At 47.9% G+C, this 20,545-nt stretch overlaps 3 protein-coding genes across 5 annotated transcripts in view; 2 read left to right on the top strand and 1 right to left on the bottom strand.

Annotated features, from left to right (window-relative positions):
• LOC119882796 (diacylglycerol kinase delta-like) overlaps positions 1-5,448 on the top strand; it is a 44,798-nt gene extending 39,350 nt beyond the window's left edge. For all 3 annotated transcript variants that reach the window (XM_038693051.1, XM_038693050.1, XM_038693052.1), the window contains 3 exons: positions 1,411-1,541; positions 1,646-1,745; positions 2,357-5,448. In XM_038693051.1, the coding sequence (XP_038548979.1) occupies positions 1,411-1,541; positions 1,646-1,735 (221 nt within the window). In that variant the 3' untranslated portion in view covers positions 1,736-1,745; positions 2,357-5,448. The remainder of the gene's footprint in view (positions 1-1,410; positions 1,542-1,645; positions 1,746-2,356) is intronic.
• A 1,415-nt stretch (positions 5,449-6,863) lies between these two features.
• Positions 6,864-16,306, top strand: LOC119883019 (coagulation factor X). The gene is made up of 11 exons (XM_038693467.1): positions 6,864-7,012; positions 7,714-7,782; positions 9,657-9,829; positions 10,098-10,122; positions 10,208-10,321; positions 11,902-12,036; positions 13,091-13,377; positions 13,513-13,627; positions 14,326-14,522; positions 14,600-14,725; positions 15,666-16,306. The coding sequence occupies exons 2-11, from the start codon at positions 7,716-7,718 to the stop codon at positions 15,906-15,908; spliced, it is 1,482 nt and encodes a 493-aa protein (XP_038549395.1). The 5' UTR covers positions 6,864-7,012; positions 7,714-7,715; the 3' UTR covers positions 15,909-16,306.
• Positions 16,141-20,545, bottom strand: LOC119883020 (Fc receptor-like protein 3; the record flags this gene model as incomplete). The annotated part of the gene is made up of 4 exons (XM_038693468.1): positions 16,141-17,309; positions 17,473-17,631; positions 17,707-17,952; positions 20,260-20,545. Coding segments are annotated over 4 exons (816 nt in total), but the record flags the coding sequence as incomplete, so codon positions are not given.

Raw genomic sequence — 20,545 nt, 5'->3', positions numbered from 1 at the left:
CTCTCTCTCTCTCTCTGCCAGGTGAGCTCTCTCTCTCTCTCTGCCAGGTGAGCTCTCTCTCTCTCTGCCAGGTGAGCTCTCTCTCTCTCTGCCAGGTGAGCTCTCGCTCTCTCTCTGCCAGGTGAGCTCTCTCTCTCTCTGCCAGGTGAGCTCTCTCTCTCTCTGCCAGGTGAGCGCTCTCTCTCTCTGCCAGGTGAGCTCTCTCTCTCTCTGCCAGGTGAGCTCTCTCTCTCTGCCAGGTGAGCTCTCTCTCTCTCTGCCAGGTGAGCTCTCTCTCTCTCTGCCAGGTGAGCGCTCTCTCTCTCTGCCAGGTGAGCTCTCTCTCTCTCTCTGCCAGGTGAGCTCTCTCTCTCTCTCTGCCAGGTGAGCTCTCTCTCTCTCTCTGCCAGGTGAGCTCTCTCTCTCTCTGCCAGGTGAGCGCTCTCTCTCTCTCTGCCAGGTGAGCTCTCTCTCTCTCTGCCAGGTGAGTTCTCTCTCTCTCTGCCAGGTGAGCGCTCTCTCTCTCACTGCCAGGTGAGCGCTCTCTCTCTCTCTGCCAGGTGAGCTCTCTCTCTCTGCCAGGTGAGCTCTCTCTCTCTCTCTGCCAGGTGAGCTCTCTCTCTCTTTGCCAGGTGAGCTAGCTTGCTCTCTCTCTCTCACTCTCTCTCTGCCAGGTGAGCGCTCTCTCTCTCACTGCCAGGTGAGCGCTCTCTCTCTCTCTCTGCCAGGTGAGCTCTCTCTCTTTGCCAGGTGAGCTCTCTCTCTCTCTCTGCCAGGTGAGCTCTCTCTCTCTTTGCCAGGTGAGCTCTCTCTCTCTCTCTGCCAGGTGAGCGCGCGCTCTCTCTCTCTCTCTCTCTCTCTCTCTCTACCAGGTGAGCTCTCTCTCTCTCTCTCTGCCAGGTGAGCGCGCGCTCTCTCTCTCTCTCTCTCTCTCTCTCTCTACCAGGTGAGCTCTCTCACTCTCTCTCTCTGCAAGGTGAGCTCTCTCTCTCTCACTCTTTCTCTCTCTCTACCAGGTGAGCTCTCTCTCTCTCTCTCTACCAGGTGAGCTCTCTCTCTCTCACTCTCTCTCTGCAAGGTGAGCTCTCTCTCTCTCACTCTTTCTCTCTCTCTGCCAGGTGAGCGCTCTCTCTCTCTCTGCCAGGTGAGCTCTCTCTCTCTCTCTGCCAGGTGAGCTCTCTCTCTCTCACTCTCTCTCTCTGCAAGGTGAGCTCTCTCTCTCTCACTCTTTCTCTCTCTCTGCCAGGTGAGCGCTCTCTCTCTCTCTCTCTCTCACCCTGAGGTCACTGATTGTGGGTTCTAGTTCACGTGTTAAGGGTTCAGGTCTCTCTGAAGCTGCTCCAGTTCTCTGTAGTTTTTCTGTGTTGGGATGTTTCCTGTCTGTCTGATTCACTTCCTGTTTGTCTGATTCACTTCCTGTCGGTGTCTCAGTTCACCAGTGGGGGACGGAGGAGGTGGGGGCGTGGCTGGACTTTCTCTGTCTCACTGAATATAAAGACATCTTTATCGGACACGACGTCCGCGGAGCCGAGCTCATCCACCTGGAGAGGAGGGACCTGAAGGTACCGCCGCTAGCTCTGATCGATCATTGGCCGGCTGCATGGACGACTGATGCGTGATGGATGTTGTTACAAACCCTCTGTTAATGCTGTGTGTGTGTCTTTAGGACCTGGGGGTGACGAAGGTGGGTCACATGAAGCGGATCCTTCAGGGCATCAGAGAGCTCAACAGGAACAGCAGCGCCAGCGAGGCGTGACGGCCGCCAGGTGATTCTAGAGTTTCTGTTCTGAACACAGGATTTAGAGAATGACCTTCTCTACTTGTTCCCCCGGTACCACGGTCCCTTGGTACCCCGGTCCCTTGGTCCGTTGGTCCATTGGTCCCTTGGTCCCTTGGTACCCCGGTCCCTTGGTCCGTTGGTCCATTGGTCCCTTGGTCCCCCGGTCCCTTGGTCCCCCGGTCCATTGGTCCCTTGGTACCCTGGTTTCTTGGTCCCCCGGTCCCTTGGTACCCCGGTCCCTTCGTCCGATGGTCCAATGGTCCCCCAGTCCCTTGGTTCGTTGGACCATTGGTCCCTTGGTCCCTTGGTACCCCGGTCCCTTGGTCCCCCGGTACCACGGTCCCTTGGTCCGTTGGTCCATTGGTCCCTTGGTCCATTGGTCCCTTGGTCCCCCGGTACCATGGTCCCTTGGTCCGTTGGTATATTGGTCCCTTGGTGTCCCGGTCCCTTGGTACCCCGGTCCCTTGGTCCGTTGGTCCATTGGTCCCTTGGTCCCAAGGTCCCCCGTCCCCCGGTCCCCCGCCCTGACCAGGATCTTCCCGGTCTCTGTTCCTTACAGTCTGTTTGTAGTCTGACTTCTCCTTGTTGTTCTTCCAGCTTCCCGACCTCCTCCTACCTCTGCTGCCATTGACCACCTCAACCACCTGACCTCTGACACAACCACAGCCTGTGACATCACATCCAAGGCTCACGGCGATTGGAGCAGGACTCATTCTGTCTCTGCCGAGCCTTCAGCTCCGCCACCAGGAGAAAGAAACTAATCAGATGATCCACTAGTGCCTTGTCATCTCACCCCCCAACCAATCGGTATCCAGTATCCAGGGGTGGGGGGTTGGGATCCAGAGCCAAACATTATCTACCTACTGAAGGGCTGCGACAGAGCCATACACCTGAGGAGACCGGGGAGACAACGTGGCCGCCAGATTCCTGCGTGTTATCAGGTCCTTCTGGGCTCTGCTGGTGCGGCGAGGTCACTTCCTGACCCCGTGACCTTCGTATATTCACTGAGTCGGGTCTTTTTTAGAGAGTTTTTCAAAAAAGATGTCCCTGTGATGTCTGCGTGCAGAATGAAGGTTTCAGGAGTCTGTACCTGACTAATCCTGGTCGTCACACCACACCAGTTAGAAACCCGACCTGGGTCCCGTTCTGGACCAGCTGTGAGCCGGATCTTAGCTTCAGTTGTTGGATGTGTGGGTCCAGATTTAAGCCACCGTTAAGCCAGCTCTCCAACCCGGGTCTCATCTGACCAGCCAAACCAATCAGAACCTCCTCCGGTCCCTCTCATGTCGGACCAGAATCCTGCAGAACCCTTTAAACCTTTAGACGAGTGTCGTTTCAGCAGCTCAGAGACATTTTTAGAACTAAACTACGTCCCCGATCTGCCACACAGGAACTCTGTGACACCCGAGGGGGGACGGACGCTTTGAGTCTCTTGCTCGTAGAGAGACACGGACTCAGAGAGTTTTGTACCAGAATACATATTTATTTCTTCTATAAAGTCCAGATGATATTCAGAGTTCAAGAGGGGAGCGAGACGAAGACTCTGCAGCGACAGTCGATGAAGACGAGCTGCGTTTCCTGTCTGATGTTTTCCTGTTTGTTCAGTGCTGTCTGTCTCTCTGTCTGTGTTGTATCTGTGTTGTGTATCAGACCGGTCCGGGCGGTCCCGCTCTGCCCGGCGCCCCAGACCTCAGCCTGAACTCCAGCTGAAACTTTTTGGCCGTTTGAAGACGTCACTTTGGGATATTTGTCTTTTCACTTTTAACACGATGAATTAGTCATCTGGAAACCAACCGCATCGGACCGACAGGAAGAGAAACTGGATCCGGTGAACCTCCAGATCCTGCAGCTCGTTCGTTGCTTTAGTCTGTAGAAAACAAACAGCAGCTGGACGTTCATATTTAACGTCTTAACAGGAGACAAGTTCTCCTGATATCAGTGAAGGTGCTCAGGAGCTGCGTTTACAGGGACCCCGATGTTCCACTGGTCCGACTAAAAAGCCTCATGTCCCGTCACACTTTTGATAAACCGGAAAATATTAGTGCCTAATGAGCATAGAAACGTTTGATGGGATCGTTTCTCTCTCTATTCTTTAGTTAGGTGACGTGAAGGAGTTCCTGCGGGGACAGGAAACTTCCTGCCTTTCTGTTCCTGAACCTGACCGGCGTTCTGACGCTTTACGCTACCGTATTGAAAAATGCTACAGTAGTGCAAATCGATAACGCACGCTACACGTGTGTGTTCAGTGTGTTCATACAGATATTTACATGGTTGTTTAGATTTCGCTCCCCTCCGCAGTCTGACGGCGTGCCCGCCAGCAGAGATAGGTCGGCTTCTGTGCGTGCTGCCTTCAGGTGGATTCCGACAGACAAACTCGATATGTTCGTTTTCTTGGAGTCTCGTCTTATCAGGTCACTTTGTTCAGGTCGTCCAGATTTCAGAAGTATCGTCCCTGCAGCTGCAGCTCACCTCTGCGATGCCCGAGCGTCCTCTAATGCGGCGCCAAGCGGTGACAGCAAGCCCACTGATTGATCCTCTGTGATGGATTACTGATCAGCGAGTGAAGCGAACAGGAAACCAGCAGGAGTTCAGTGTTTACATGAAGCTAGCGGATGGACTCGTTATCAAAGGATGCCTTAACTCTCCCGTCGATCACACATCAGACTAGTCAGTATTAATATCTGAAGAATCATTTAATCAGCCCGCTGATGTTGTTCATGCTGTCACTCTGTTTGTTTCAGCTGCTTCAGTGTTTCTGTGTCTGTCGTTCAGTTTCAGTGAGTTTAACTTTATGTTTCTGTTTGTTTCCATCTTTTAGTCATTAAATATTCTAACGCTCTCTAAATACGCTGAGTTTATTTAGATGAAGGAGAAAGCAGCAGTGTGATGTACTACGTGGTTTAACTTCAAGTCCTGAAAGATGATTTATGTTTTGAACTTGTGTACAAGATATTTACTTGTACCGCAGACGTGGTCTTGCTCTCAGAAGCTCTGTGTATCGAGTGCACATCATGCAGGTTAAAGGTTGTGCAGACAAGTTATCGTCTGGTTAACGTGATGAGCTAAACACACGATCAGGATGTCAAACTGAAAACTATCTTGATTCAGATCTGTGTGTTCAGTATTCAAAGACAAATGATTCTCTTGTTCCATATCATGCGCTCACATGTTCTGATGTCGTCCAAACACGCTTTGGATCAAGATAAGAACCCGTGAGCTCACAGACGAACCATCCTTTTTAATGATAACTTGTAGAAGGTGAAAGTATCTTGAGGCCTTCGGCTCTGCAACAAGCTGATATTTCAGAGAACGCCAGGACCTTCGAAGCTGCCGAGTCTCACCAATCAGGAGCGTTAGAGACTTTGCTGTAACTGTAGTTTGACAGTTGTAAAGATTTAAAACGTGCATCAATGTAATTATTAACATGCTAATGTTTGTTAGCTTCCTGCTGCAGTCGGAGCGTATGAGCGAGTCGGTGCCTTGCTCCAGGTTCGTCCTCTGCTGTTTGTCCGTCTCTCCTCCATCCTGTGTATTTATTGGATAATTTATACATTAATCCTGATACTGTACTGTCATACCTCTTGTTTGTACATACGCCCCCTGCAGGGCTGTCAGTGTAAGTGCATTGTTGTGTGCAGAGAAACATCTGAACTTCCTGTAAGAAATAAAGTCTCCACTGTGGAAAAACACCCGCTCAGCGTATTTCTCCTCTGCAGAGGTTTTAAGCCTCTTTTAGCTCCAGGTTTTGGTTTTTCAGCACGTTTCCTGTCTGTCTTCCTGCTCGGCAGCAAATAGTTCATTCACCCTTAAAAACAAAACACCTTCATCCAGATCAGTCCGAGATCCTTCATTTCTGGATAAACTTGAAAAACTGAACCCCTTAACAAGTCTCAACAAGGCAGTTTGTTAGTTGAATTCCTGGTCGGCAGGACGAACCTGGAATAAGTACTAAAGTTAATAGATTAGTTTGAAGTCAGACCGTCAGCAGGAAGGTGACTGGAGCTGGATCGGAAAAGGCCCGGAAAGACCCGAGCGAACAGTTGACCTGCACAGCCCTGAGCCTGGATCCAGCAGTTTGGTGTTAACAGCACTGGAGGAATCAAACATGATCCTCTTTTTGCCCGCAGGCTCGTCCAGGTGGGAATAAGCCCGGTGTGGCAGCTAAACGATGCTGACGTTCTCCTGGGAGACAAAAAGTCCTGAGGTGGGAGTGTTGGAAGTCTCAGAAAGGCCTTCATCACGTGGGATGTAGTCATTTAATCCGTTTTCAATTAAATTTTATATATGTAGGGGGGGGGGGCAGTCAACACAGTGGACACAGAAGCACTGACAGCAAAGTTAATGTTAGTTTGAAAACGAATAATGGTGCGGATATTTATATTAATGTTAATGATAATAACAACAGGACTGGGAGGGTGTCGAGCAGGAACATGGGGGCAGCAGGTCACTAATTACATTTTTTAATTTTATTTAAGACTTTGGGGGGTCCCTTCTTGAGTACGAGGACCAGGCATGATGTCCTGCTCGGGCTCAGGTAGTCGACGTGCTGCAGGACCTTCCTGGATGGAGTCTTTGCAGTCCTCATCTCACCCGGCCGGTCTAGGTGTTTGGGTGGTGTCAACTCATCAGCCCAGCTCCCGGGCTTTTATTGTCTCTGGTGGGGCGGAGTCTCCAGAGACGGCCATGAAGGCCCTGAGGGCCCGTGTCCAGAGCTCGTCTGAGACGGAGTGGAACGTGAACAGCGCCAACAGATAGTCCCTAACAAATGAAGTTGATTTTATATGTTACTGTTCCTTTAATTTACACTTTCACAGTAACTATTTGAGGAGTTCTCCGTGAATGATGAGTTTAAAGTGAATTGAAGCTTCATGTTACGGCTCTGAAATGTTTCAGCTGCTTTTTACTGACATTCTGTTTCAGGTGTTTAACAGATTTAGCAGATCTGAGTTTATTGAGCTGAGCGGAAAGTCCTTGATATCAGCTGATGTATTTTGAACCTGTTTGTTAATATGAAGTCACACATCATCAGAGGCTGCTGTGATCTCCTTTACAACTTGGTGATCTCAGTCAGAGTGAACAGACTTGTTTCTTGTTGTGTCCTCTCGGTCCTGCTGCTGTGACGTCTGTCTGTCAATATTTGCATTGTGGTTAACGATCAGTAAATCAGTGTGATCTCCATTTTAGCTCTAAACAGACACAAAGTGTCCTCACAGGAGACAACAGGAGACAACTAGAGACAACAGAAGACAGCAGGTAGGACCGTCCACTTACAGCAGAACAGGTTCACAGTAATGCCGAGGCTCTCAACCCGCGGGTCGCAGCGCCACTCGGGGTCCTTTAACACAGAGACGAGGTCTCTGCAGATCTGGAGCTGCTGGTGTTTGTTTGTCTTGTACAAGAGTAGATTTGTAAAGTGGCTATGAAGAGACCCGGCGATCCATCAACCTCTCACATTTACTGACGGCTGTCTCAGAGGTGTGTCAAGAACCTTTGAAAAGTTCTAAAGGACATTTAAAGAGTCCATCACACACCTCTGAAATAGCTGTTGGGAAATGTAGATAAAATGTATAAATGGATGGCCGATTAGGGCTTCCGTAAACCTGGGTTCTGTTTGCATGGTAATGTCAAAAGTCAGACACTTGAGGTCTGACAGGAATCCGTTTCACAGGAATTCTCATCATAAACTGTGGCGTTGGTGCTACAGGGAAGTCAGAGGAAGTTATTACAGTTAACTTAAATGTCTAAACCAAATTTAATCTCAATAGTTCATATATTCAGTCTGACCCAAAGAGGTGGACCAACAGAGTGCCAAGCTGCTGAAAACCCCAAAAAGCACCATGATGCTGTACATTCAGATATTTTGACATGTGACACACGTGCTCAGCTGCGTTCATGAGGCGTTTGATGAGCCTGTCCCGGTGAACAGAGGATTCACTTCCTGTCTTTGTCCACAGATATGCTGCCAGCTCTGACGTCGGCTCTCTGCACTCTGCTCATCTGCTCTGCACTGATCGAATGTACAGGTGAGACCTGCAGGTAGAGCGGCGATCTCATCGATCTGCTGACGTACTGAGTAACCCCACATCCCTGAAGTCACCTACCCCTTCATCGATTCCCACCTGTCATGTGTAACACCAGGGATTGGTTGGTTTGGTCAGCGATCATACGTTTACCACTTCGAGTGAAGCTGAATGTTCCAACATTGATCCGTTACCTTTAGCCGCCTGTTTAAGGATTTTTAACAAAGCGCAGGCGTAGACAGGCGTAGACAGGCGTAGACAGGCGTAGACAGGCGTAGACAGGCGTAGACAGGCGTAGACAGGCGTAGACAGGCGTAGACAGGCGTAGACAGGCGTTGGCGACGCAAACGGCTTTGTTCACATACTTGCCTGCGTACTTTGCGTGTAACTGGAGGATTAAACCTCGATCCACTAGGGGGCAGACCAGGACCGGATCATCTCTCGCCGACACCGGATTATCGTCCTTGACAACCTCCAAAATTTTACATCGTAACAATAGTATGTAGCTGCAGTACCGGAGGCTGCAGTTTCAGGACCCCCGCAATCCTGGGACCGCAGTTCTAGGACCATAGTTCTTTTGCGACTGGGCCATCTAGTGGAGTGGTGGTGGTAATGCACAGCAATACAAAGCATCCTAGAACTGCGGTCCCAGGATTGCAGGGGTCCTGAAACTGCAGCTCCGGTTCTGCAGCTACATAATATTGGACCTGCCCGTGAGGTCGAGACGCGCACAACCTACGCTCCTAAGTACACAGGATAGGCGTTAAAAGCAAGCATATCCAGGGCTTTAGACTTCTTACAACAGCTACAGAAGTGTTCGGGTGTCACAGCTGCCTTGATATGTGGATATATTGTTTTAATCAAATCAGATTTCCTACGTTCTAATCCCTCCACGTACCCCTGGTTGGAAATCACTGTCCAACACCACAAAACTGATCAACAAGAATTATTTATTAAACGATTTGCTGCCATTTTGCCTGGGGTCGTGTTGCACAAAGAATCTGCTGCTTCTCAAAGAAAACGTCTTTATTCCTGTTGGATAATAATAGATCTGTTTTCTTGAGTTCCTCCTCTGCAGTATGTGTGCACACTGTTTCTCTCAGCTCCACCTGCAGGTTCTACTGTTGTTCTACTAACAGTCTGTGAAGGTCGGCCAGATCAGAGTTTACCAAAAAAGGTTAAATCAAGGACAGCCGGTCTTGGTGGAAGATCCTCTCATCAAAGAGGCTTCTTCAGTTCTGACCGACTGCAGGGAGTCCCAGCTATTTACCCTCTGTGGGGCTGATGTCCAGGTGATCATACCTCTTGGTTCGTTAGTGCTCTCCTCGCTGCTGTAACGACAGTCGCTATGGACTCACCTGAGTTATCCCTGACTTTCGGTGCTGTCCTTTTATCCCTTTGCAGGACATTGAAGAAGCGCTCACATTTGGCCTCCCTTTTCCTTCAGATGTTGTTAAACTGACCTACAGTATATCTGAAGGATAAAGGACACTGTTTCGATGAACAGGAACAGATGGTTTCAAAGAATCGAGATACCATCTCTAAACAGAGGCGGAGGGCTGAGGCACCACTTATCCCCCTCCTACAATGCTGTCCTCTAAACAATGTGACAAAGCCAATGACAGTCATTAAGACTCAGGCCTCAGGTGACACCACTGACCACAACAACCAGGAGCACTAACGAACCAAGTGTTGTCATCACGTTGATAACGACCCCACAGAGGTTACAGCTACCTGCAGTCACTCAAAACTGAAGAAGCCTCTTTGATGAGAGGTGAAACGTCTACGAGTATCTTCAACCAAGTCCAGTTGCCCTTGATTTTAATCGCCCTTGGTTACTAACAGTGAGTGTTTCTGTTATTTTGTCCACCTCGCAGTGTTCCTGGATCAGCTGTCAGCAGGTCAGATCCTCCGCTCGCCCTCCAGGAGGCGTCGAGCCAACTCCTTCTTCCTGGAGGAGATGCTACCAGGAAACCTGGAGAGGGAGTGTTACGAGGAGACCTGCTCTCAGGAGGAGGCCGCCGAGATCTTCCAGACCAAAGAGAAGACGGTGAGAACGAGGTCCAAACTGAGGGTCGCTCCCCCACAGGAGGCCACTGAAAACACACACAGGGTTTAGAGACCACATGTGAAACAACACAGACATGATGTGGTGTATTTTTACTGTCTAATGTATAATACGACCACTGGGGGGCACCTGCGTCTTCATCCGAACAGCATCCAGTCACCTGTGGAGGTCAAAGGTCACAGCACCCTCACTGTACACAGTATTACTCCCAGTACTGCGTATATTAACTCTGTGTTCTTTTGTCCCACAGCTGGAGTTTTGGTATAAATACAAAAGTGAGTATTAATTACAGCACATTTATGCGTGATGACGTGATGACGTGAGTTGTGATGCGTTCAGCGTCTCTCCTGTGTGTCGTAGATCTGAACCCCTGTCGGACCAACCCCTGCCTGAACGGCGGGATCTGCACTCTGGACCGAGGACAGTTCACATGTCTCTGTCCTCCTCAGTATCACGGCAAGACCTGTGACTCAGGTACCAGTATTAGCAGTATTCTGTGGACCAGTTCCAGTAGTATTAGCAGTATTATGTGCAGTATTATCAGCAGTATTCTGTGGACCAGTTCCAGTAGTATTAGCAGTATTATGTGCAGTATTATCAGCAGTATTCTGTGGACCAGTTCCAGTAGTATTAGCAGTATTATGTGCAGTATTATCAGCAGTATTCTGTGGACCAGTTCCAGTAGTATTAGCAGTATTATGTGCAGTATTATCAGCAGTATTCTGTGGAGTAGTTCCAGTAGTATTAGCAGTATTATGTGGAGTAGTATCAGCAGTATTCTGTGGAGTAGTTACAGTAGTATTAGCAGTATTATGTGGAGTAGTATCAGCAGTATTCTGTGGAGTAGTTACAGTAGTATTAGCAGTATTATGTGCAGTAGTATCAGCAGTATTCTGTGGAGTAGTTACAGTAGTATTAGCAGTATTATGTGCAGTATTATCAGCAGTATACTGTGGAGTAGTATCAGCAGTATTCTGTGGAGTAGTTACAGTAGTATTAGCAGTATTATGTGCAGTATTATCAGCAGTATACTGTGGAGTAGTATCAGCAGTATTCTGTGGAGTAGTTACAGTAGTATTGGCAGTTTTATGTGGAGTAGTATCGGCAGTATTCTGTGGAGTAGTTACAGTAGTATTAGCAGTATTCTATGGAGTAGTTACAGTAGTATCGGCAGTATTCTGTGGAGTAATTAGAGTAGTATTGGCAGTTTTATGTGGAGTAGTTACAGTAGTATCAGCAGTATACTGTGGAGTAGTATCGGCAGTATTCTGTGGAGTAGTTACAGTAGTATCAGCAGTATACTGTGGAGTAGTATCAGCAGTATTCTGTGGAGTAGTTACAGTAGTATCAGCAGTATACTGTGGAGTAGTATCGGCAGTATTCTGTGGAGTAGTTACAGTAGTATTAGCAGTATTCTATGGAGTAGTTACAGTAGTATCGGCAGTATTCTGTGGAGTAATTAGAGTAGTATTGGCAGTTTTATGTGGAGTAGTATCAGCAGTATTCTGTGGAGTAGTATCAGCAGTATTCTGTGGACTAGTTAGAGAAGTATTAGCAGTATTCTATGGAGTAGTTACAGTAGTATCGGCAGTATTCTGTGGAGTAATTAGAGTAGTATTGGCAGTTTTATGTGGAGTAGTATCAGCAGTATTCTGTGGAGTAGTATCAGCAGTATTCTGTGGACTAGTTAGAGAAGTATTAGCAGTATTCTGTGGAGTAGTTACAATAGTATTAGCAGTATTATGTGCAGTATTATCAGCAGTATACTGTGGAGTAGTATCGTCAGTATTCTGTGGAGTAATTACAGTAGTATTGGCAGTTTTATGTGGAGTAGTATCAGTAGTATCAGCAGTATTAGGTGCAGTAGTATCGGCAGTATTATGAACCTGAACCCGAACACTGAGGTAGAGAAACAACATGGAGGTACTACGTGTTTATCTTGAAATATTTCTCAGCACTGAAAACATTCAGTCTGTTAAAAGTCCAGTTCCTCGGCGTGGAGGCTCGATCTGCTGACTGAGGTCTGTGTGTACTTGTGTTTGTGTTGTGTGTAGAGGTGTTGGAGTGTCGCTACAGAAACGGCGGCTGTTTGCAGTACTGCAGAGACCTGCCGGGTGGAGCCGGGGTCCAGTGTGGCTGCGCTGACGGATACAAACTGGAGCCCGATGGACGCAGATGCTCGCAGACCGGTACCCCTCACAGAACTCGTGTTACTAAGATAACTACTGCAACTACTGATAGTACTGTACTTCTTCGGTTCTGACTGACTGCAGGGAGTCCCGACTGCTTAACCTCTGCGGGGGCGTTACCCAGGTGACGACCGAGGCCAAATTTTTGTTCAACCTCCTGGGACGAGATGAATGCAGAGCATTGTAGGTGTAAGTGGTGTCTCAGACCTCCTTCCCTGTTGAGAGATGGTCTCTCTGGTGCAAATGTCTTTTTTTAACTGCTCTTTCCAACCATCCGTCTTCTCGGTCAGAATCATACATTGATGTCCTTAAAGATCCAACGAAGGTTAAAGTCAAGGCCGACTTGAAAAGTGTCCTCTGTCCTTGTAGATGTAAGTAAACTGCTGAGTCTTGACCTGAGGAGTTGGCCTTTCTGTGTTGAGCCATGCGTTTGTGTACCTTACTTTTCTTGTGTTTGGGTCTTCGGGGTTGGACCGGTATCTGTCTTAGCGTGTCCCTGGATTTAAAAAACCCGTGGATGTGATGTTTGTTGAAAATCCTCCAGAGTTTCTCTGAGACTGCAGACACGTATTGGAATCACAGTGTTGTTGCGTTTGATTTTCTTTCCTTCATCCCCCGTAGTGTTGGTGTTCTTCCTGGATCCTGCGGCTGTTTTCGCAAAGGTCCGTTTAGGGTATCCGCAGGCCGTAAGTGCCCCCTTCAGGTGATAATGCTCCTTTTCTTGTGCATGGACACTTGTTGGTAGGACAGGTGGTTTGAAAGAGGAGTCCAAGAAGCCATTTACACCAAAATAGAGAAACCGTCTCTAAACAGGGGAGGAGGAGACACCACTTATCCCCCACCTACAATGCTGTGAACAAACACTCACATTTGACCTCTTTTGCGACAAACGTGTCATCACCTTGATAACGACCCCAACAGAGGTTAAATAGCTGGGACTCCCTGCTGGATGAGAGACCAAGACAAGACATAACGCTAGAATAAAAGTCAGTCTGAACTGTGAGGCTTCCTGTGTACAGTCGAGGTGTTAAGATCTTTCCTTCTTCCTGTCCAGTGTCGTTCCCCTGCGGTCGTCAGCAGAGTGAGTTTCTGTACCAAGGTCGCTCTCTGTGGAGTCCCTCTGAGCAGGACAATGCCACCACGGAGACGGACGCCGTGTTGGACGCCAACAGCACAGACAGCTGGGAGCCTATACTCAACTTAACAGAGACAGAAGAAGAGGTGGTGACAGCAAACGCAACGCCTGGACGGAGAGGAAGGAATAAGACCGAGCTGATGGAGGAGGTGACACCTCGCATCGTGGGCGGAGTCCTGGAGAAACCAGGAGGGAGTCCGTGGCAGGTGAATTAAAAAGCATTAATCTAAAGATGTTTTTATGGTATTGACGTATGAAGTAACAGCGGTGGAGTCTCTGCTGGTGAATCTGCAGCTTCATAGTGACTTTCAGCTCGTTGTTTATCTGTTGTGTGTGTTCAGGTTCGGATCTGCAGGTCTGATGGTTATGGTTTCTGTGGGGGGACTCTGGTCTCTGACCGTTGGGTGGTCACTGCTGCTCACTGCTTCGAGGAGACTGCAGACCACGTTAACATAGGTGAGGACGTGTCCTGCTTCTGTAAACTACCTGACAACACCAGGACAGTCCTTCTGCAGGTGCTTTCTATTCTGCTAACGGGCTTCCTCTTCCTCGTTTCTTGAGCTCCTCAGATGAGGAATTGAAATAGAGACGTTGAGGATGGAGTCGAATTCACCAATCAGCAGTGGTGGAAAGTAATTACTGTACTCGTGTGCAAATACTGAAATGTTTTGGTTCTTGTTTTTTAACTTCAGTATTTCCATTTTCTTTCTACTTCTACACATTTCAGACAGAAATGTTTTTGCTTGAGACTTTGCAGATTCAGATTATTAACTCAGTTTACCCAGCTGGTAAATGATGATGTGTTATTCCAGGTGAAGCTGCAACAACAAGTGTGATCCAGTAATATTATCTGAAATGAGTACTTGTACTTTTGGTACTGTAAGTATATTTTGATGCTAATACATTTGAACTTTTACTAAAGTAACCCGGGCTGGACAGAACAGAGTATTTCTACGTCTTTAGCTCTGAGCTGCGTCAGTGTCGTTACAGAAACCAGCATCAGACAGGATTTAGTTCCTCCCAGCGAGTAGCAGACCTGAGAGACCTCTGAGTTCAGTCTGTAAGGAGACCCTAACAAGCAGCAGGCCGTTCCGGCTGGTGCTGTACAGGATCATGTCCCGGGCCCTGACCCCCCTCTCTCTCTCTGTGTGCAGGAGACTTTGATAAGCAGCGTCCTGATCCAGGTGAGCAGTTGATAAAGGTCCAGAAGGTCTTCGTTCACCCTCACTTCCACTCCTTCACCTTCGACAGCGACATCGCTCTGCTGTACCTCGCTCAGCCCGTCGTCAGGGGCCCCACCGCCATCCCCGTTTGCCTCCCCGACCCCCACCTCTCCAGCTACCTGCTGCAGGTAACTTTATTCATAACGCTGATTCTGTTCAGGACGGACCTGAGATCAGAGCTGACAGTTTGTGTTTGTGTGTTCAGGAGGGTAACCGGGGCGTGGTGACGGGCTGGGGGGCCACTCAGTACCTGGGCAGATCCTCCCGCTTCCTCAGGAAGGTGGCGCTCCCTGTGATCCGCTTCCGAGACTGCACCGCATCCACTGAACAGGTGATCAGATCCGCATGTTCACTCAGCTGCTCCACCTGCAGGAGGCGCTGACGACAGCTGAGCGACGGATTGTGTGTTCGGTTCTTATTTAATACAAACATTTCACAATTCGTTTATTTATTCAAATCTCCAGTTTCTCTGCATTAAGGTTCTGCTGGTTTCTTTTTGTAATCGGCCTTTAAAGACCATCATGTGCAAAGATGTCTTTTACACTGGGGGACGCTGGGGACATGTCCACACCACTTTTTTAAATGGCTCAAGCGGCTGATTGTTGCATCCTATTCTGTTATATGCTTTTATTTTTAATTTCTCACCTGAACTTTTTTCTTTTACATAAATAAAGTCATTTTTTAGCATAAATCGGTGCAGAAAAATTCTCCAGAATGAAGAATTCCAACACGACATTCAGCACTGAATATTTCTTCAAAATCGTGTTCAAATATTTTCTCATCACTTTCTCATGAACCCAGAATTTTGCATCGTCACGTCTTGTGAGCTAAGCGTATCGTCACACCCCTGATCTAATGCTGCCTTCCAGGCAACTCGGAACTCAGGAATTTCCGACCTCCAACTAGAAAAAGTACCATGAACGCCACCTGAAGTCGCATTTCCTACTTGTGAACTCGGGAAAAAAAATTTGTACCCCGACTTCACGAGTAGCAGCCGAATGACAACAGGAAGCTCACACTGTAAATGGTAAAGCATAAACTAAAAGGCAAAGTATGAAATTAAAACAATACATACAGGTATCAAATAGTAAAACTTGTTCTGCATGTAAAACTTTTTGTCAGTGTAATCAAGTAGCTGGTTACATAAACGGTCTTCTTCTCTGCCCAAACGTTAGTCAGGAAAATGTTAAAATGCCCAGAAATATGAAAACATTTGGAAATTGAGGATTACCAAGTGATGCCCGTCTCTGACGTGTCGTCTCGCCCTGCAGGTGATCACAGACAACATGTTCTGCGCAGGTTACCTGGAGGCCAGCATCGACGCCTGCAGCGGGGACAGCGGAGGGCCCTTCGTGGTGAACTACAGAGATACCTGGTTCCTGACCGGGGTGGTCAGCTGGGGGGAGAAATGCGCCGAAAAGGGGAAGTACGGAGTTTATACCCGACTGGGGAACTTCCTGAACTGGATCTGGGACACCATGGCGAGACCAGATATCAACGGCACCAGTCACTAGCTGTGATTTGATTGGCTGAGCACTGAGCGGTCATGTTTAACGCCTGGTGCTGTAGAGAACATCCCTCTCACGTGACTCTAAACGTTCCCACAGCTGCTTCTGAGTTCTTCTTTTTCTTTTTAACAGAGAAGTTTGTGTTTTAACATTTTGCCAAAGAACGATGAAGTGACGCACGATGATTAGTTTCTACTTCTGTCGCCTTCAGCTCACCGTCCTCAGTGATCAGAGAAGATTTTCTCACTAAAGTCTTTAAAACAATGAGAATAATGAAAAATGTTGTCAGTTAAACTCAAAACTTTTCAGAAAATGAGACATTTCTTTGCAAAACGTGTTTATTTCATATCATTAATAAGATGATTCATGTGAGTGTAAAATAAAATAAGCTACGTCTCAGAGGAGATATAACGCTCTAACACTTTTAATGCATGACCCACACAGATGTCTTTAATTAGTGGTTGCCAACTCGCTACATGTGGACGTTTGGTCAGACGCCTTGGCGTTGCTTTTTAACACCCTGATCTCTTTAGCTTCGTTTTCGACGTTAAAGGCTCTACGGTCAAGTTACCAACAGTAAATATGCAACGTCTGGTTAGACTTTCAAAATAAAAGTGCTAGTTAACATTGTGATTTGGTTACGTGTAAGGCATCATGGTTTGGCTTAAAATAACATCTCTTCCGTGAGTAAGCACCTCCTTACTCAGACTGTCTTACTGTCATGCATTATACACCTGCCTTTAGCGTTAAAAAAACGACGCTATGGGGCTTCCCCCAGGTGCTAAGGGGCTCTAAGGGCGCTAAGGGGCCAACCGGACTTGACCATGCATCCATATGTGACGACTTGGGAGCGAGAACTGGTTGTTAAAAGTAATAAATAATAAAGTCAAAGCGTTGCCATGTTCTAAAACATTTTAACCAAACAAACATGAACAACAACAACAACTCAGACCAGAACTTTATAACGATCAGTTTCATTTGGACCAAAAACATGTCGCCAGCTCTGTCCGTTTGTCCAGGAGCCCTGTATCCAGTCCAGCTGAGTCAGCGTGATCAGGCTTCACTAAACCTGATCCCTGCTCTCTCAGAGCTGCTCTCAGTATCAGGTCAGAGCTGAGCCTGTCGCTGCAGCTGAAGTCTGACTTCAACATCACCTCCAACAGGAGGAGTCCCTCAGGGAAGCGTTCTGGGTCCTCTGAGGTTTGTGATGGTTTATCAGCTGATGACTCGAACACTTCAGCTTCCTTTAAGAACGAGAAGACATCGAACGCACCGGATCAGCTCAGAAGTGATGTTCTGTAGTGACGGCAGTGATGACATCAGCGTGGTCCTCATCCAGTCGCTGCTCAGCCTGGGTGGGCGGGGTCATCACTATGGAGACAGGCACATAATTTCCTGCAGTCCGAGCTGGTTAGAAAGAAAACAAACTGTCAGTCATCAACACCACTGACTGACTGACTGATCGATTGACTGACTGATCGATTGATTGATTGATTGATTGATTGACTGACTGATCGATTGATTGATTGATTGACTGAGCGATTGTAAGGACAGCGGACGTCTCAGTTACCTGCGGGCCTGTGTCGATATAAAGACACCATGAGGACGGTGGAGATGCAGTACAGACAGATCACCATCAGGTGGCAGACAGGGGAGAACATCAGGTGGAGCTGGGCTGAGGGAGGGGGCGGGGCTGCAGAGGTGGGCGTGGCTGAGGTTGTAGGTTTCCCTGTGTAGAGAATCCCACCTGGTCACGTGAACCTCTGGAGGAAGTAAGTCCTGAAATCAAACGTGTCCTCCTCACCTGTGACAGAGATCCAGCTGGGCGGAGACGCTCCCTGACCGCTGATGTCACACCTGTAGAGGCCTTCGTCAGCCCTGGAGACGTGGCGGATGGTCATGTGACCTGTAGACTCAGTCCTGATGAGGGAGCCGTCTTTGTAGAAAGCAGCTGGCAGGTCGGAGGGAGGGGTCCTGGTTCCACAGTGCAGAGTGACGTTGTCCCCCTCCATCACAGGGAGGACTGGACTCTGCAGGATCACCGGTCCACCTCAACACAGACACAAACATCCATTCACACCCACACAGGGGAGCCAGAACTTCTGTTGTACAGTCGATTTCAGTTTTATTGTTGCTGTTACTGATGTGAGGGGAGTTAGGGGGGGCAGGAGAACCGTATATTACTGCAGCAGTAATCTACAGATCAGTACAAGTCTAATCAACACATTCTCACGCCCAGCTCGTCACATACAGACGTTTGGTCACACCCCTTGTCGTCGCTTTGTAACGCCCCGGGTACTAGTGTTGTAATCGAGATCGCCCAAACCGAGACCAAGTCAAGACCAAGACCAGAATTTATCGAGACCAAGACCAGTTCCCCACATTACATGACACACAATAAAATGTGGAACGAGATCACAGGTACTTCTCAGACTGATCTGAAAGATCCACATTCCCATTAAAACACCCACAAACAAACACTAAGAGCTGAAATCAGCATAAGCATCTTTATTCAACGCTCCTTTTCCACGCTGACCATCGGGGGGAGGGGGGGCAGTCATTAACGGGAACAACACATGTTTAATTAGGGTTCTTTGTTGCATGTGAAGCAACACGTTTTACATCCAAGCAAAGTTCGGATGTTGACAAATAAAACGGACGATGCAAAAGCGATTTATTGATATTCCAAAGTTATGGTCTTGACCAGTCAAGACCATAACTTTACCATAAATTGCTTTTGCATCGTCTGATTCGTCCATATGTGACGACCTGGGAGTGAGAACAGGTTGATCTAATTGTACCTTAATTCATTCAGTTTACAATAATTGATTCAGGATTAATTTTGATTTAATTAGATTGTTCTGCCCAGAACCTTTGAAGTGTGAGTGTAATTCTAAAATCTCAACACCAAGCTGAACTTAAAGAGACAAAACAGGAGCGAAAATAACATCTGGATCACTCTGACAACACATCTGCCATCGTGTCTGTGAGGATGACGTGAGTGTGTGTGAACTTGCTGTTTGTCGTACGAACACAGTAAGACTCAGCTCTACTTTAAGTTCATGTTCACAAAAAAGTGCTACAGATTGTGGCTAAAACATTAAAGAGGTCACATGTTGCTTTTTTCCTGTTTTCCCTATGACGGTGACTCTGGTTGGTGCGGCGTGCCATCACCATCTTGAGATTGAACTCGCCCCTGGAATAGCTCGCCCATTTGTGTTTCTCACGCTGCTGGATCTTGCTCCGAGCGTTCTGGGCTCTTGTGGTTTCGACCTTTCTGTAGGCGGGCTGGTTTGTTATCAGTGTAAATGTGTGGAGGTGGGCTAGAGTTTGAGTCTCAACGCTGACACCCTTTGCACACAGTAGTTTTCTCTCTTATCTAGAAACACTGGGTTAAAGGCTGCTGAGCGCTCTGGGTTTCAGTTTTAAAAACTTTGACCTTTTTATTTTTCCGAGTAGTTCGACTAGTAATCCTCCTTTTGAGGGTCTCTACTGGTTATATTCCTTTTTTGATTTCCACAGAACCCATTGGCCCATTTCTGTTGTTCATTCTGCTTTACTCTCTTACAATAAATATCTTATCCAAATATAGCAGGAGGCGGTCAAACTGTCTGCTCTCCTGCCGTCAGCGCTGAGATCTGTCTCAGGCCCGCTGCTTCGTTTTAGTTTACAAACGGATAATTAAAAGTTGAGCCCCGTCTACATTAAAACGACTGAAAACGCACCGCCACTGGCTGTATAAGTGCGCAGGGTGTGGGTGTAAACAGGAAGCAGACGGTCTCTTCCTAGTTACAGAGTTGGCGAAAGAATAAACAATTACAGACGAAGAGGTTTGTTTTTATTTGCATGCACCAATAAGGAGCAGGGACTGTTACTGTATGGAACACAGTACTGTGACGGCAGAAAGGAAACGGCGACATGCGCAGTACGAGTGTAGGCAGATATTTGTTATTATATTTTAATAAAAATACCGAATCTAAAACTCTGTCAGCAGCATCGTGTTTCTGCTTTGCTAAAACGCCCTCCGGAGTTTCAAAACGTAAAACGGGGTCGGCAGCGTTTTTTGCCGTTTTAGTCAGGTCGAGGGGAGCAAACGCGGCAAAAGGTCTCAGCGGTGTGGGCGGGGCCTCAGTCTCAGCTTTAGTTCTCCTCCTCTTCTGAGCCTCCAGACTCTCAGTGAACGCTGCCATCTGAATGTTTGGCCTGACTGAACGCGGTCTATCCTCCCAGTGTTTGTTAGCTTCGTCTTTTCTCATTAAATCTTGGTTTTGATTTCTCCAAAGTGAAACGGTGAGTATGACTGACTCAGTGTGCGTCGTTGCCCCTCATCAGGCCTGTTAATCCTGTCTGACTTTACCGGTGACGGTGATGTTGACGGTGTTACTGGTTTCTCCGTCGCTGGACTCGCACCAGTACACTCCGCTGTCCGATGTGAGGATGAAGCTGATGTGACAGGTGGAGCCCTCTGGTCTTCCCCAGTAAGTTCCACACTGAGACCGTCCTCCTTCACTTGAGTTCCTCTTCAGCGTCCATCCAGCAGCGCCGCCGCCGTCCTCACAGCTCAGAGAGACAGAGTTTCCTCTGAACAGCTGAGAGCTGCTGGGACTCGCAGTCAGAGAGGCTGATGGGAGGAGGAGACGTGG

This window comes from Micropterus salmoides, unplaced genomic scaffold (genome assembly GCF_014851395.1).
Source record: "Micropterus salmoides isolate LMB-PRFRI ecotype aquatic unplaced genomic scaffold, ASM1485139v1 Ms_hic_scaffold_3, whole genome shotgun sequence".
NCBI classification, from domain to species: Eukaryota; Metazoa; Chordata; class Actinopteri; order Centrarchiformes; family Centrarchidae; genus Micropterus; species Micropterus salmoides.
This window is presented reverse-complemented; position numbering and strand designations above follow the sequence as displayed.

Excerpts from the sequence above, each read along its gene's own strand:
- LOC119883019 (XM_038693467.1), top strand. The coding sequence starts at position 7,716 with ATGCTGCCAGCTCTGACGTCGGCTCTCTGCACTCTGCTCATCTGCTCT. Across the intron at positions 10,322-11,901 it reads CGGCAAGACCTGTGACTCAG|AGGTGTTGGAGTGTCGCTAC; the intron begins GTACCAGTATTA and ends TGTTGTGTGTAG. Across the intron at positions 14,523-14,599 it reads TCTCCAGCTACCTGCTGCAG|GAGGGTAACCGGGGCGTGGT; the intron begins GTAACTTTATTC and ends TTGTGTGTTCAG.